Raw genomic sequence first — 16,625 nt, 5'->3', positions numbered from 1 at the left:
TTTAACTGATTAAATGCGATTAATTAATTACAGAAAATCTACGTGATTAAAAAAATTAACGCATTTTAATCGCACTTAGTTTTTGCACCACAGAACCTTCAGTTTCGGGCATACTGATCATAGCGATGCACCAACCAAGAAGAAACAACAAACGCAAAGGGAGAAGTAGCCGATCAGAGTGCTTTGCTTGGCCCAGTGGATGCGAAATTTAGATTTTAAAAACTCACTAGTTGATTCACTCGTGCAACAAAATGTGTTTTACTTGGAAAAAAATGCTTCTCAGGTCAAATATCGAAGTGCGATTAAAATGCGATTAATTGCGATTAATTAATCACAGAGCCTGTAATTAATTAGATTACATTTTTTAATCGCATCCCAGCCCTAATATATATATATATTGTTTCACTTGATGGTGTCCATCCAACAAGAATATAGAATCTCAATGACACTGCTGCTGTCTAAAAATCATGTTGACAGGACAATAGCACAGAGGAAAAGACTAAATAGCACATTCATTGTCCCAGCTGAAACCAACTGCCTGGGACAGTGCATTCAGGTCATCAAAGCCACTGCGACCGCAGGACATCAATCAAACTTTTCGATACAGCCAAACTGAGGGGCAACGACAGCCATGGCCATCATGGCCACCATGGCCTGGCAATAAAGCATGATACAAAATATAAACGATCTAATAAGCACATGCTTTTCTAATTGAAAAGGATCTTTGGACAAATTCAGAGATCATGAAAAGAGGCCAAGTCATAAAAGTCATACATATACTCAAAGTGATGTCATTGAGTAACCGCAAGCTGCAAGAGTAGAGACATCACAGAGAAGGGAATACCTCTGCTGCATATAGTGGCAGTTCCTGAATTTCTGGGGAAGCAGGGAGTACCATTGCAAGAGAACAACAAAACAGAGGAAAGCCTCATTCAAGCAACTTCATTGAATGTTTGAAGCACAATTGAACCATTTTCTTCAAAGCTATACTGCACCAGCACATGCTATATGCAAATTCATGTCAGTCTACTGTACTACATGCTTTTTATGTTTACATGCCTGGCCTGCACACAATAACAGAGTGACTGCAGAAGTACCTGCAGAGGGAAACTGTGGACATTGTTCAAGTGCTACAGTAGAAAACAGCTACGGGCAGTGCACTCTAATGTCTCTGTCATCCACACAAGTCTTTTTATAAATACTTTGTGTCAATTAACGTTATATCACCAGCCAGTCAAAGGATATACGATTCGAAAAACGCAGCATAAAGCACAGCATGAGCCATACAGCCCATGCACCCAGAGTCTAGGTACATGGGCTGTATGGCTCATGCTGTGCATGCTGTGCACTGGTAGACATAGTCATGCATCTCACTCATCACATTATGAAATACAGACATTATCCAGCAATCATCATTGCACATGACAATTAAATAAACAAAACATCCCATATTAAAATTGCCTAATGGGTGGTGGGCCGGTGGAACACCACCCCTTCGAGATGACTCAGACATAACCATAAAGAAACCCAGATACGCCCATAAATAGGCAGACCCCAGATCCGTCGCTATGACTCAGACAAACAAACTCCTGACCTCACCCGACCCTACGGTATGGAGTGTGCATATCTCCATGTATGGGCTGTTCTCAGGGGTGTCATCACGAGTCACACTGATGTCATCACGAGACAAATTAATTACGTCCTTGTCCGTTTTATGCCCATATATGGAGAGCCCTGTCCCAATGTCATCAATATTAAGCGCATATCTGCCTGGGAATGCCCATATTTGGTAATGCATGTTCTGACATCACATTGTTGACTATCATGCAAGGGTCTGGTGTAACTGGTCCAATATACATCACTGGCCAGATGACCAAGAATTGGCACAACCTCGCCCTTCGCATGTCGCCCTGAGGCATCTTACAAGTATAAAGATAAAAAAACAACTTCTTATGAAAGATGTTGTGCTAAGTAAGTGATTTGAAGGAGGATAGATTTATTGATGAAGTAAATAGTTTCAGAAACGCTGTGAAATCAGCATTTCTCCCGGCCAGGAGGAGGCTGCGTGTCTCTTCCCACTGCCCTGTCTAGAGCGCTCCGAGGCGGGGAGACCAAGATTTTAGCGTTTTCGCCATTTCAATATATAAGCATAAACAAACATGTTCACATGAACAATGTTGATGTAACAACCAGCTTTGTATGGAAATATAATTTGTATACACACAGATTTATATGATTTATATAAAAGACATTTTCGTGTTGAGTTACTTCCTTGTTTAGCAAGGAAGTTGCTAAATTGCTGCGGGCTGTGTGCGGGTGAGGGGGAGAATCTGCCCCTCGCCCCCCAACAACGGATGACCATTAGTACAGTAAGTACAGTAAATTAATTTTATTGGCTTATTGCCTTCCCACAATGACATCATAAAAAGATTTTTTTCTTCACTTTTTTAAGATGACTACTCCTTTAGGACCTGGTTGTCAGGTGGGTGGTGACCCTGCTGAAGTTAGCCACACCCACAGTGTTGGTTGTATGGTAAAAGGGGAGGGTATGATTTTATGATGTCATTAAATCAGTGTTTTTCAATCGGGCTTTCAGCTTTCAGGAAGTAACTAAAAATACACAGGGAACTCCATAGACATATACAAAACAGAAAAGTACAAAACTATGGCACCATGCACCTCTTTAACTCATTCTGTGCCGATCCCGAACTAGTTTGGCTTTATTTCAATCCAATACAATTTTTTTTTAATTAATTCACTTACCCCGAGCTGCTTGTAGAGTCGTGGGTGGTCCTGGCTCGCTAGCCGCTAGCCAGCTAGCCATTCTACTCTGTCCGACGATATATTCCATTAAAAATGGTTTAAAATACATTTTTGAGCTCCCCAATGTTCACCCAATGTTCGGCGCCGCTTCCGATGAGTACACGAGTGTGCCGATCCCGAAGTAGTCCGGCTTTTTTTTATGAAATGAATAAAATGATAAGAGGCCTTCTGAAGCCTGGCCTGATTTTTCTAGCTACTAGCCGAAAGCTAGCAACCTCCCGGCCGGCCGTTATTTGCGAACGAAATCGCCAATCTCCGACTAATCCAATGAAAGACCACATCTTTGAAGGCTTATATCTCTGGATTGTGTCTTTAGGGAAGCGGCGCGAGGTTTATTTACGGCGAAATCGCCCAAAAATGATCTTTTAGATGACAAAATGGGAATAGCCATTCTGTTAGCATTATCATCCGGGACCTTTCCATGACGTGCATGAACGTGAGGTCCTGGAAGGTGAGGTCCTGGAAGCTAAAGCGCTCGCCTATGAGAGATACCCTGGCATTCTATGGCCCCTAGAGGGCGCTGGCACTAAATGAGTTAAAATATAAAAGTAAATTTTGGTCAAAATTCTGATGTTTGTTCAGTTAAAGGGTCTCTCTGTCTCTCCAGCTCTTTAAACAGAAAATACATTTTCAGGTGGGTTGCCAACTTCAGACCGTCAGGAGAGAGTTACACCGAGGGTCTTCAACAGGGGGTCCGGGACCCCTAGGTGGTCCTCAGAGTTACTACAGGGAGCTTGGGTGTCGAGGAGAAAAAAGAGCACACAGTACAGTACAGAGTGAAAGATCAAGTATTGATTAAATATCTGAAAACACAATCCAAAATACACTGATGATTGTGCTGTCAAACGGCTAGAATTATAATCTATGAAAAGGTTGTGGGGGTCCCTGCATCATCTCTCTCACAACTAAGGGGGTTACACATTTATCAGCTTAAATCTTAGTGTTCCAGCTCCAATTTTGTCTGCTCATTTCATTGTGTCATCACTCTTCCAATTTCACTTCTTCATCCTGTATCCTGTGTGAGTTCTCTCAATAAAATGTTATCCTGACCTGAAAAGGTGAAAATGCATTTTCTCTTTACTAAAGAGCTAGAGAGACAAGGAGACTTTAACAACAAAAAATCTATTAACCTACCTTTAACTGTCAAATAAATTAAAAATAAAGAAACAAATTGAATGTGTTTGTTTTCGGTGTGCGTTGACGGCCTATATGGGATAATAAGAAAAGAACAAAACATTTTCAATCTCTCACCAGGGGTGGACTGGGCATCTGGCATACCGGGTGGGCAGACAATACAAGTGGGCCTATGGGCGAAAAAATAATAATAATAAAAAGCGTTGTGGGCTTGTAGTGGGCTTGATTTACGATGTTCGGTTTATGTTTCAGTCCGGCCCTGTCTCTCACACTTTGAAACCCTTTTTTACCCATTTTCTCTTTTAGCCTCCATCTCAGCCTATCTCCCACAGTCCCACCCTATTTCCACCTCTCTTTTTCACCATCTCTCTCTCTCCATCCATCCATCCCTCACTCTATCCATCTCTCCCAGTAACACAATTACCACCAGTCAGCGATCTACAGCTGCTCAGCATGGGGACAATCAGTCTCACACACACACACACACACACACACACACACACACACACACACACACACACACACACACACACACACACACACACACACACACACACACACACACACACACACACACACACACACACACACACACGTTCTGTTCTTGTGGGGTCTGTTCCACCGTGCACTAAGATATCTGACACTGATGCCACACCTGTCAGACAACGGCACAACCTAATGCAGGTGTGAGTGTGTGTGTGTGTGCGCACAGGCATGCGTGCGTGTGTCTTTGTGCATGCATACATAAATGTGCATGTATTTCTACATGAATTGCTGCACCTATACAACCAGGTACGCGTATGCGCAGATGCGCACGCATACATGCACGCACACACACACTCACACACAAACAGTACAAACAAATCAATCGCAAGCATCTTCCAGGAGCTCATTGCTGTTGACAGAATGAGGGAATCATCAGCTCTTCTCCCCTCCTGTCCCATCCCCCTATTCCTCCTCCACCCATCGCCTCATCCCCCCATCATACTTCTCTATGCTTCCTTCACCCATCCCTTCATCCTCCCATCATACTTCTCTATCTCTATGCTTCCTTCAGCCACCCCAACAGCAGCACTACACTTAACAATTGCAAAGTAGTGACACCATGAGAGCACAATATTAATGGATCAATAAATGTATTGATCAAATGTCATTTTTATACAGATTTTTGCCCAGTAGCGCCAGATCAAATTGGTACATTCTAGTCTTCCATCATCATATATTTGGTTGTGCATCATGTCTCGCACCACAAATAGCAGATCTAAAAGCTTACAATGCTAGGCTCCAACATCTGGCTTTGTCCTGGCTCTGTAGCATGGCCTACATTAGACCTACAGCTTGGCACAAAGTGCTTAAAGTTTGTTGGACGCCCAAGTACGGGCTCTGAAGCATGGCTACATCAGGCCTATCTGATCTGAGACTCCTCAGCACCCCTGTATATTCCAGTCACATCAATAATTGCATCCGGGTTCCTGTTCTCTAGCTCGATGACACGTTCATACAGTACATAATCTGGTCCATTTTTCTTCCTGGATTCTTCTCCTGATGCAAACATGTAGGTGCCTCAAGAGCGTTTCTGAGGAGGTCCAAGCACATTATACTCTACATTTGCAAACTTGTAATCAATGGGTTTAAAGGGACTACACCATGAATTTTAATTTTTCCAATTTGTATGTATTTTTTGGGTGTTCCACAGCAGTCCTATTTCTGACCATTGTGTCTTTCTCAGTTTATGGGCAGATCTATGTACTGTAAGCAGGTCTCAGAACAGGCTGTCTGATTTTAGGTCCGATTGTGACATCACAATTGGGACCTACTGATACTGCTGTGCTGAGTGGGGGTTGGGGAGGGGTGGGCAGGCCTGAGAAGGAGGCAGGAGGAGCTGGGAGAGGGTTGGGTAGGGGTGGGCAGGCCTGCTGAGCAGGAGGTGGGGAGAAGTGTGGGGCCAAAACTGTCTCAATAGCGCAGTCCTCCCACTCAGGACAAGGTGGTACTGCAGCTGAAAATGCTCTGAAAGCCAGGGAGAAATGACAGGGGCTCTGTATTCAGGAGTGGTAATTTATCCTCAAACCTTTTGAAAAACTTTTTGGGACACAACATTTTTAAATGCATGGTGTAGAACCTTTAATAGAAAGCTCCCCTCTTGAATTCTGTCTTGTATCTATATTACATAGTGTGATATCACTCCTGTCATCACAAAACACAGGTTCACTTTGCTGGGGAAACATTCTCGGACCGAATACAATAGTGTGTTGCCTATAGCAACCATACAAACAAAAATAAATTGTACCACTCATTCTGGGATATTATAACATCAGATTAAGGTAAGAAAATGGGTGGTCCCGAATTCTCCTTTAATTCCTACAGCAGTGGGTTGTAACATAAACAGAAGTCTCCATTTTGATATATTTTAGGAACTTTCAAACTAATAATAATGACTTGCGGTAACAAAAGCTGGGTATATTTGCTACTGTTCAGCTGTAAAGACAGATGGAGGTCACGAGGCTCCTATCCCTATGGGTGATCAGGAAAATGGGTCCCAACTTATTCGGTTTGTAACTCTGTTAAGTTAATCTGTGTTTTATTTTGCCAGAGCGCGCATTCATTGTCAGAAGAACAGTAACCAGCATCACAGAGAGGAGACTTGTCTCTTGTTTCCAACAGCGCATGACCCTCCATTCACCCGACATCTGTCCCTCACATAACCCCTCGCACACTCAGGTCAGGGAGCGGTTAGAGAAGTGTAGAACCCACACTTTTATACACAAGATGTGTGTGTGTGTGTGTGTGTGTGTGTGTGTGTGTGTGTGTGTGTGTGTGTGTGTGTGTGTGTGTGTGTGTGTGTGTGTGCGCGTGCGTGCGTGTTTGTGTGTGTATTTTGGGTGGATGGGGTAACTTAATTGGGTGAGGCCTCCTCTATCAGACCAGCGATCTCTGCTATCTCAATGTACCCCTTATTCCAGTATTATAAATACACTAAATTGACAGCAATTGGTAGGACTCTGGTAGTGTGTGGGTGTGTATTTCATGTGTTGTCCCCCTCTGCATGTCCTTTTATATTTGTATGTGTGTGATTGTGTGTGTGTGTGTGTGTGTGTGTGTGTGTGTGTGTTCTCTATATTGAAACAGATTAGGTCTATTGCAGATAATAGACAGTGTCGCACGCACGCACGCACGCACGCACGCACGCACGCACGCACGCACGCACGCACGCACGCACGCACGCACGCACGCACGCACGCACGCACACACACACACACACACACACACACACACACACACACACACACACACACACACACACACACACACACACACACACACACACACACACACACACACACACACACACACACCTATTCATGTATCATTTTTGCAAAGCCCCACACTTTCTCACTCTGATCACTCTCTCATTCATATCACAGGTCAGACACTGATGGCCTGTCCTGGTCATCACCATGACAACACATCCGTATGGAGCATCGTTCAACTCAACTTCTATTCAACCAAGGAAAGAAAGGGGCTTCACTCCCAGCAGTAAGAGACTGTAGTATGTACTAGGCAGCTCCCATCTCTCACGGACATGATCTCCACTGCAGGGAACTGACTAAATACTGTACAACATAATACCGTAGTGTGCTTGAGAGAGGGAAGTAGTGATCACATGTAGTTGACACCAGTGTCTAGATAGAAACTATTTATAGGCCAACAAACCACTCGCTGCTTCCTTCTCAACTGGGGCCACCCTCCGCTTTAGCCAGGGGATCTCTCTGTACGTAGCCTACAGTTTTAGCCCGGGGAACTCCCTCTCTATAGACTACAGCAGGGGTTTTCAAGCTTTTTTGACTCAGTAAATAACTTTCTCATCCACGGCACCCCTGAATTACACAGTAAATTCTTTGAATCTTACATCATATTACGCGACATAAGTATGGACATCTTTCCACCCGAGAAACGGTAGGCTATGTCATGGATAAATATCCGTTTCCAACAGAACTGATTGAAAATAACTTTATACTTGACGTTTAACCACTTGAACCCCACCATCCCTATTCTGGGGGGGAAGGATCACCAAAAATAGCCGATCTAAAATAGCTCACAATGAAGAGAGTTGGCCGTAGATGGAAAGATAACTCATCAAGTACAGTGCAAATCAAACCAAACTCCTTTTTTTTTTAAACCTCCTTTTGCTATGGTGAAATGTGAGCTCACCTGCATCGCGTTTCATTCCATTCATGCGTTTATCGTGCGCTTGACCAGGCCTTACGGCCTGGGCATAAATATAACGATTGCATTCACCACGGCTACGTAACTCACAAGGCGCTCCGCCGGCCGCGCGGCCCTGCCGCTTGCAATGTCGTGGACAATAACTGTGACATATAACCATTGTATTGCTAAAAATAAGGAGGCTACTCTGTTTCCTTAACGAGACGGCAGAAGATCACTACGGTAGGAGACCCGGGCAGTACATTTGCGTTTGCCTTATCAGCGTTTGCCTTATCAGCGTTTGACTTAGAGGGATTTCCCCGTCTCCACTTATTTATCCGGTTTCAAAAATATCCTAACCTGACTTGCGCCAGATGATAGCAGCAGTGCGTATGCGCTCTGCTTACTATCCATCTGGGATTGCTCCGGCAGACTCGATGTAAGGGGCGGGCCATTTTTTGAAATTGTTTAGCAGGTGATTGGATGGGGCCGTCTGTCTATCACAGTCTGGGAGTGCCAACTCCAACCACTCATATTGGCCTGTCTGCGTGACGTTCCACCCAGAATCCGCCTCCTGGGTTTCCACGTGGTCTGCAATCAGACTCTATTGGCTCAGAGCCGCTCAGAGCCCGCCCATAGCTGCCGCTGATTGGTCCGTCCCGGGGCTTTACGAGCGTTATCAACTCCCACCGAGAGAACTCAGATGGTAAAGTAGAGCGGTAGCCAACGCACTACTGCCACCATCTGACGCAAGTCAGGTTAAAAATATCCAGCTTCGTGGCCAAAATATCCAGCTTTGTGTGGCTGCAAGCCCCAACCGCATAAAAAAATGTTTAGCAAATGTCTAGCTTCAGCAATATCCAGCTCTGTGTAGCCGGCACCTTGCCAGGGGATGTCTCTCTGTGTAGATTTCATACTGATCTAGCCAGGGGATAACTCTGTCTGTAGCCAACACATTTAGCCTGGGGGCATGTCTGTATGTGTTGTATCCCACTGTAACTAGTGCTAAAGCTTTGAAAACAGTACATGATAGTAGCCTACTACGGTACATTAAATGCCACAGATTGACATTAATAAGAGCAGAGGGAGAAAGACAGAGAGAGTGTGTGTGGGCGGGGAGGGGGGACACTGATGAACTCAGATGAGTGTGAGAGAACCCCTGAGTGACATGAGTCACATACGAGTCAAATTATTGCTGAATGATTGACGGTTTCGTTTACGTGTAAGTAGTGGAATGAGACGAACATTTATTCTCACTTTCAATCGGATGTTTGTGTTTTTGTGTGTACTACAGCTTGCTCTCAAGGTAAGTTTCTCTAAATCTGACCCCTACAGTACATGCAAAGATAGGAGCTTGAAAGCACTGTAGCCTACTTGTTAATTAGGCAAAGGACAATGGCCTTAATTAACCAATCAACCAATTAGTCCGAGACACAAACTATTAGGACCATACACAATCCAATTCCTGTGTCTCAATACCTAAAACAAGTAGAATGCTACTTGCATTTTACTGTAGCATGTTCTCCATCTCCACACAGGTCCTCCTGAATAATGCCGGGGACCACTGGTGGGCAGTATTGTGAGTGGGCCCCCAACTAATTGGCAGAACACTAAGATTTGAATGATAATATAAAATTAATGTTGAAAATAATAATAATAACAATAATCACTCATGTCTACTGTATGCTCTGTGTCTCAGAGGTGATTGGATACATACAGGGTTAGAAAATGTGTGTAGCGAATCAAATGAAGACAGACTCAGACATCATTGGTGGTCATCTTCTTTCCAGAAGGAGAAAGGTTGTAGTTTCCATTAACTTGGAATGTCCACCAATGAGGTCATTGGTAATGGTAGGCACGTTTCAGAACAGTCCACAGCCACCTCTGAGGTGCAGAACGCAGAAGTGAAGTGTTTTTTTGTGAGGTTGTTTAATTCATTCCTGAATGTTGGCTAAAAACAAGCCAGTCTCTCACAGAGAGATAATAGAGACTAGTTATTTTAATTACCCAGGGTAGTAGTCAGCAACATCCTGCACATAGAAACACACAATAAAATCTGGGAGGTGACCAGTACAACCACAGTCTTGTACTCTATATTCCATTTTTTGTCTTAGGAATGTGACAAATACAAAACAATAATTGAACTCAAGTCTCCATGGGGTGAGTAATCTACAGAAGAAAAGTCATTTTGGGGGTGAATTACTCCTTTAACACCTACATTACAGGAGTTAACAGGTTCAGATAATGTTCTATTGATATGCCTACAGTACAGGCTCGTCCCTTTATTAAATCACCCTGCTCCACGCGTGACACTAAACGTGTCGAGGTGTGAACTTTGCCTGTGCGCATGAGAGGCGTGACACTGGTCAGAAAAGATACGGAACGGCGCCGTGTACACGCGTGACCGGACCAATGCAACACTGGTCACTTTGGGCAGCGGTAGCCTAAAGGTTGTTGCCGGAAGCTTGTTGGTTCAATTCCCCGGAAAAATCAGGATGGGGAAGTGAGGGGGAGCTGGTCACAAGTCCCACCACTCACCCTTCCCCCAACACAGCTGAAGTGCTTTTGAGCAAGGCACAGAATCCCCAACTGCTCCAGTGGACAAGTACATAGTACATTTACCCCCATTGATTTTGGATGGGGACCCAAATACATGTGGGTCCCCATCCGGAATCAATGGGGTACATTTATTGTAATCAAATTATTGTATTAGGAATGCGACAAATACAAAAATATATTGTTGAACTGAAGTCTCCATGGCGTGAGTAATCAATAGAAAAAAGTCATTTTGAGGGTGAACTACTAGTTCTTTAAGTGACGAGCGTGTGACGTCATTCAAATCGCGTCCCACCAAACATTGAATCACCAATGCAACATTGAACATGACTCAGTATCCTCCTCTCTTACTACCTCTCCTCTTGCCTCCATCCTCTCCCTCATCATCCTTCTACTTTCTTTGTCACACGTTTTCTTGCTCCCTTGCTTGGTTTCTCTTGCTCTATCTTGCTTCACCTGTGGGTTCCTCTCTGTCTCTTTTGTTCCAATCTGCCCAACCCCCCTCTCTCTCTCTCTCTCTCAGAGGTATCGGTCTGTATATAAACAGAGCTGCAGACTGATCAGCTGTTGCTGTAGTGAGGCCACGATCCTCTCAAGAGACATAGGTGGAAACCTTGTGTGTCCAAAACCGTTACTTTTCAGGATGGAAAAAAGAACCTGTGTTCCAATGGATCCAATGTAGTTATTTAGTGACAAGCTCTTGTTGATACTTCTCAATGATTAAATATGAACCACTTTCACTTATTCAAAAATAATAATACGAAAAAAATAAAATGGCTGTTGAAAAAGCCCACAACGCATCTTAAGTCTCAAGTCATTTTCAAGAAGGGGATGATAATAATTTTGAGACTGCAGTAGTCATCAAAATGCTATTTTGTGTTGAATTTGGAGAAAACACTTGTAATATTAGTGGTGTTTATCTATTTAAATTGTTCTTGTTTGATTTGTTGATTTTAAAAAGTTCACAGTGAATTCTGCAACTATACGTATTTATACACACACACACACACACACACACACACACACACACACACACACACACACACACACACACACACACACACACACACACACACACACACACACACTATGAGCTACACTGATCGGTTGTCCAATATTGGCCTATCGCAGATACAGTATACCAGTGGCAGTCACAACTTATATGATGTCCAATATGCGCTGATATGAAAACTTTTCTTACAGAACATGATGCAGGAAGGCGTAAAGCACTATGCTGCTGAAAAGCCAAACAACTGGTACGAGTTGCTAGTGCAGCAACAGAGATCACACACCACAGCCACCTTCCAACCCACTAACACAACAAAGTTGGAGTTCCTAGCCGAGCCGGATTTGATTTAGATTCGATTTTGGCAAAGAAATACAAGTAAACACAAAATACTGAACTCAAACCCAGGATATACATATCAAATCTTAATAAAACACTGGGCTGGGAGTGTAACAAATAAGACAAAAACGCCATTAGACAGCTGAAAATATGCATCACACACACACACACACACACACACACACACACACACACACACACACACACACACACACACACACACACACACACACACACACACACACACACACACACACACACAGTGAGTAGAGAAAACAGTCTATGACTACCAGACTAAACACAAGTCCTGATAATGAACAGAGAGAGAGAGAGAGAGAGAGAGAGAGAGAGAGAGAGAGAGAGAGAGAGAGAGAGAGAGAGAGAGAGAGCAAGACAGAACAGGAGAGAAAGGAACGGGAGACAGCAAGAAGGAGAGGCAAAGAGATGAGTCAGAGAGACAACATTAAATGAAAGTAAAGTGTAAAAGAGACAGTGAGGGAAAACAGTAGATGGAGAGAAAAAGAACTGTGATGTAGTTGGAAAAGGAGATGGAGAAACAGAGAAACTATGAGAGAACGAGGGATGAGGAAGATGAGGGTTAGGGATGACAGCAGGCAAAAAGAGAAACAAAAGGTTAGACATCGAGAGAAGGATGGGAAGGAAGAGACAACTGAGGGATGAGAGGCATCTACAGTGAAAGTGTCAAGAGTTAAGCCTAGAGCCAGACCGATGCCAGATGTCTTTGTCTGATGCCGATCCAGATTTTGGAGACCTCCTAGACCAGTGGTTCCCAATCTCAACCTCTGGGTTCCCAAAGATTTGGGGGGTTCCTCGTATGATTGGCTTAATGCGCAACATTGTTTTCCTCACTCAACAATAAACAAAGTGTATAGTATAAGTGGATACAGGGTATCTGCACATTTCTAAAGTGACAAGTTAAGGACGTTTAATACCTTGTTTGAGCGGTGCAAACCGCTCTTACCTGTATGTCTGGCTTTGTGTGTAGGTCCCTATGTCCGTATGAGTGTTTGTATGAGTGTCTGTATGAATGTCTGTATGAGTGTCCGTATGAGCACGGAAATCCATGTATGGAGATAACTAACGTCACAAACAGAACGGCCCATACAAGGATATGTACATGTGCCATGTTTGATAACATGCAAAGCACAGGTGAGATTTTGTATTTCACCAAGACTATTTCCGTGTCATAAGTAATGAAAGAAAAAGGAAAAAAATCACACCTAGTGTGAAGTGAGCAGGGCTATTTATTAGTTAATTTCATTAAGCGTCCCACGGAGCTTGCCCATGTAACCCTGGCGTACAACAACCTTTGAGCCCTTGTGCCAAGATGTAGGGCCAGATAGGCCACGCTTCGCATCCCGGACAAAGACAGATATCACCTGTTTATGCCCATAGGGAGATCCCTGCTCTGAGTATCTGACATCACTGTGATGTCACCTGTGATGTCACAGTGATGTGTCAGGGGAACCACAGTGTAGGGCGTTACCCATCCAGACATCCGGACATCCAGACACGGACAAGCTGTGACGGTTCTGATAGTAAACAACAACCAACTTTATTCAAATCTGATCCGTCTTTAAGAACCGTGAAGCCAATGAAAGCAGCGCTGCTCTGCGTGCGCTGTAGCGTAGACGACTATTGTTTCCGTAGGCAATGTGTTGCCGGCCGCAGCTTGTGATTGCCCGAACGGGAGGTAGAGAGCCCCCCGCTGTGTTGACTTGGGCCTCACGGAGGTGCCGAAAGTAGGGAATTCGCAACGCTCGACATGGCGACTCACTCACTTTAGCTTCGGTGGTGTCTCACGAGTGCATCTCTCCACTCCGACATTTCTCCTTTCCGACATGTCTCCATTCCGACACTCAGGGGCACAGGAGGCATTTTAAAAGTGAAGGGGACACATCTGGGAGGTATGTGTGCGCGCATAGCGCGCGCGAAAAATTTTGGGGTATCCCCCCCACTTTTGGTGATATCCCCCCCACTTTTGCCCCGAGGAGGGGGGGACATATCCCTGTGTCAAACCAAAGACACATGTCGGCTGCTGTCTTTTTTTTGTTGTTGTTGTTGTTGTCAGAATTCGCCTGGTCATAAAGTTTCATAAATCATGAAAATTAAATCACTACAATTTGTTCTATGTTCTGTGCATGTTGACAAGTTTCAAACCGAAGACACCACATGCATGTACAGTGTTTTACTTTAGTAAAATATTCTGTGACCAGTGAGTGACACTGACAGTGATTCTTTCACTCTTTCACTGATTTATTTCCACGTGGGGCCATGAGTGATTGCCTCATTGGTGTCCATTTTTGGGTTCGACATGAAAAAGTTGGGAACCACAGTAACAAGAGGAAACGTAAAATGTGTTGACAAACGAAATTGCATTTCCATTATGCATCTGTTCAAAGGTACTTACATTGTTGCTTGATTTAAAGAACGACGTTATCGTTTTTTGGTTTTTTGACCGTTTCATTTTGACTGAGAATGATGTGAGACTAGCCTACACACACCAGCAGCAGGTCCAGCACCTGCAATGACGGTCTCCTTCTGCCACTGCCTGCCTGCTTGTCACTATCGCGTTGCATTAATTAAACTCATTCAGAACAGCTGAGCTGAGCTGCCGACTGCTCTGCACTGCACTGGTGGGACTGTGCCTCTAGAGGGCAGTAATACGCCTTGAAATGAGAACTACTCAGTGTGTACAGTATAATCGATCATATTTGCGGCTTTTTCTTGGACCTGAACACTGGAGGGGATACCCCCCCCACCCAAAAAAAGTGGAGGTGTTAATCCCCCCGTCCCCCCCTACCCCCTGCGCGCATGCCGACACTAACCCTATCTCTAACCCTAAACCGAACCCCCATGGGAGTGTCGCCACTTCGACAATAAGAAGTCAATTTCGGAGTGGCGACATGTCGGAATGGAGAGAGCCTCCCGTGTCTCACGTGGCTCAGGTCCGCCAAAGACGGCACGCATCCATCGTCTCACCACCTTACAAGGCAACGATCACCTACGAAAACAATAATAGAGTGCTATAGTTGTGGCTCTGGGAAACAACAGCACCGCCCAAGACACACCTCTGTGCTGGAGCCGTGGCGGATTGGTGGCACAGGCGGACAGAATTGCTTTTCATACGTCTAGTGTCCGATTGTACGGACCCGATGCGAAAGAGCCTATAGGGACCTACACACAAAGCCAGACATAGGAGCGGTTAGCACCACTCAAAAAGTTTGAGAATAACTGATAGGCTACCTGTTGACTAACCATAGCATGGCGCCTATCACCATGTCCCGCCATCAGTGTGCCGCAGGTGCACAATAAAATCCTCTGCTCTGCGTTAATTTCACTTTGAGGATTTTACAATTTGACAACAAGGCTGCATGGGCATTGGAAAAATTGGCATGGAGCCAGACTGCCAGAGAAAGTTACGTTCACTTCGGGTCGGACACGCGTGCACGTTCACGCACACACAGCCACATTTGCATAGGCAAATATATGGGGGACGCCACGGACGGGTGTACACACATAATAAAGGCTGAAAACGGACACGCACGTTACATCACAAGCACATAAAACGAAAGAGGAAGAAGGCGCACTAACCGTTGCCTTGATGGGGACGTAGAGGACCGGTCTGTCCGGCGGCGACGCGGCGTCTCCGTCACGGACCGTCCCGACCAGAAAGCCTTTCGACTTGACCCAGAATTTAAATTTGGCGTTGATGTGGCTGTTGTTGTTGTTATTGTCGTGGTGGTGATGATGATGAATGAACAGTCCGCCGTTCTCCTCGTCCCCCTGCTGTTGCAACAGCGTCTGGAGGATCTTGTTGTATTTGCGCCGGGTGACGGTCTTTGTCTTTCCGGAGTCGCCGTACGTCCGGAGGCACCAGTCCTGAAACTCCCCGAACATCTCCACCGCTGCCCCGGCCGCCGCGGACACCGACGTCCCGCTGTGGCTGCTGTCGGGACTCCGGCTCCGGTGGTGGTGGTGGTGGAGGTGAAGGTGGGTGGAGGTGGTGGTGGTGCTCACCAGATCAGCCACGCTGCTGCTGCTGCTTTTACCGGTTGTCATGTTTAGATATTTTGGACAAAATCTTATCCTCCTTTTTTACGAACCGTTTCCAAATGTGTAGCCTAATATCAACCCCAAATGTCCACTTTTTTATACTAAAGAAAGCTATCTAATAAACATAGGTTACATGTAAAGACGAAGTCATTTTTTCAAATGTAACCGTTTGTTTCCCACATCCAGCCATGCGCGTTGGTGACAGATATTGGAACTGTATGGCTTTACATAAATAAATCCAGATTTAAATAGGCTACCTCCCAATTTCTGATGTTGTTACACATAGGTAGAACAATGAGGCGAATGGGGATGGATGAAGGGTCCCTGGCGGGCGGCAGTAGGCTACAAATTAGTGTGTCAGTGTGTGTGTGTGTGCGCGCGCCCTCAGACACACCTGTTAGCAGAATGGGTCGGCCTGTCCCGCAGGAGGGGGTGGGGGTGGGGGGCTGTCAGTCATCACCTCATCTCCACAGAGAGAGAGAGA

At 44.9% G+C, this 16,625-nt stretch overlaps 1 protein-coding gene across 1 annotated transcript in view; it reads right to left on the bottom strand.

Moving 5' to 3' along the window:
• Positions 1 to 15,985, bottom strand: part of LOC308280804 (nucleolar protein 4-like) — a gene marked incomplete at both ends in the record, with an annotated part of 49,831 nt that extends 33,846 nt beyond the window's left edge. Inside the window, one exon of the mRNA XM_080755121.1 lies at positions 15,680 to 15,985. Within this exon, the coding sequence (XP_080611247.1) occupies positions 15,680 to 15,985 (306 nt within the window). The remainder of the gene's footprint in view (positions 1 to 15,679) is intronic.
• Between the last annotated feature and the right edge of the window lie 640 nt (positions 15,986 to 16,625).

The sequence above is a fragment of the Nannobrachium achirus genome (assembly GCF_963921795.1).
Source record: "Nannobrachium achirus genome assembly, contig: SCAFFOLD_286, whole genome shotgun sequence".
Lineage (NCBI taxonomy): Eukaryota > Metazoa > Chordata > Actinopteri > Myctophiformes > Myctophidae > Nannobrachium > Nannobrachium achirus.
The sequence above is the reverse complement of the archived record's forward strand: the minus strand, read 5'-3'. Positions and strand labels throughout refer to the sequence as shown.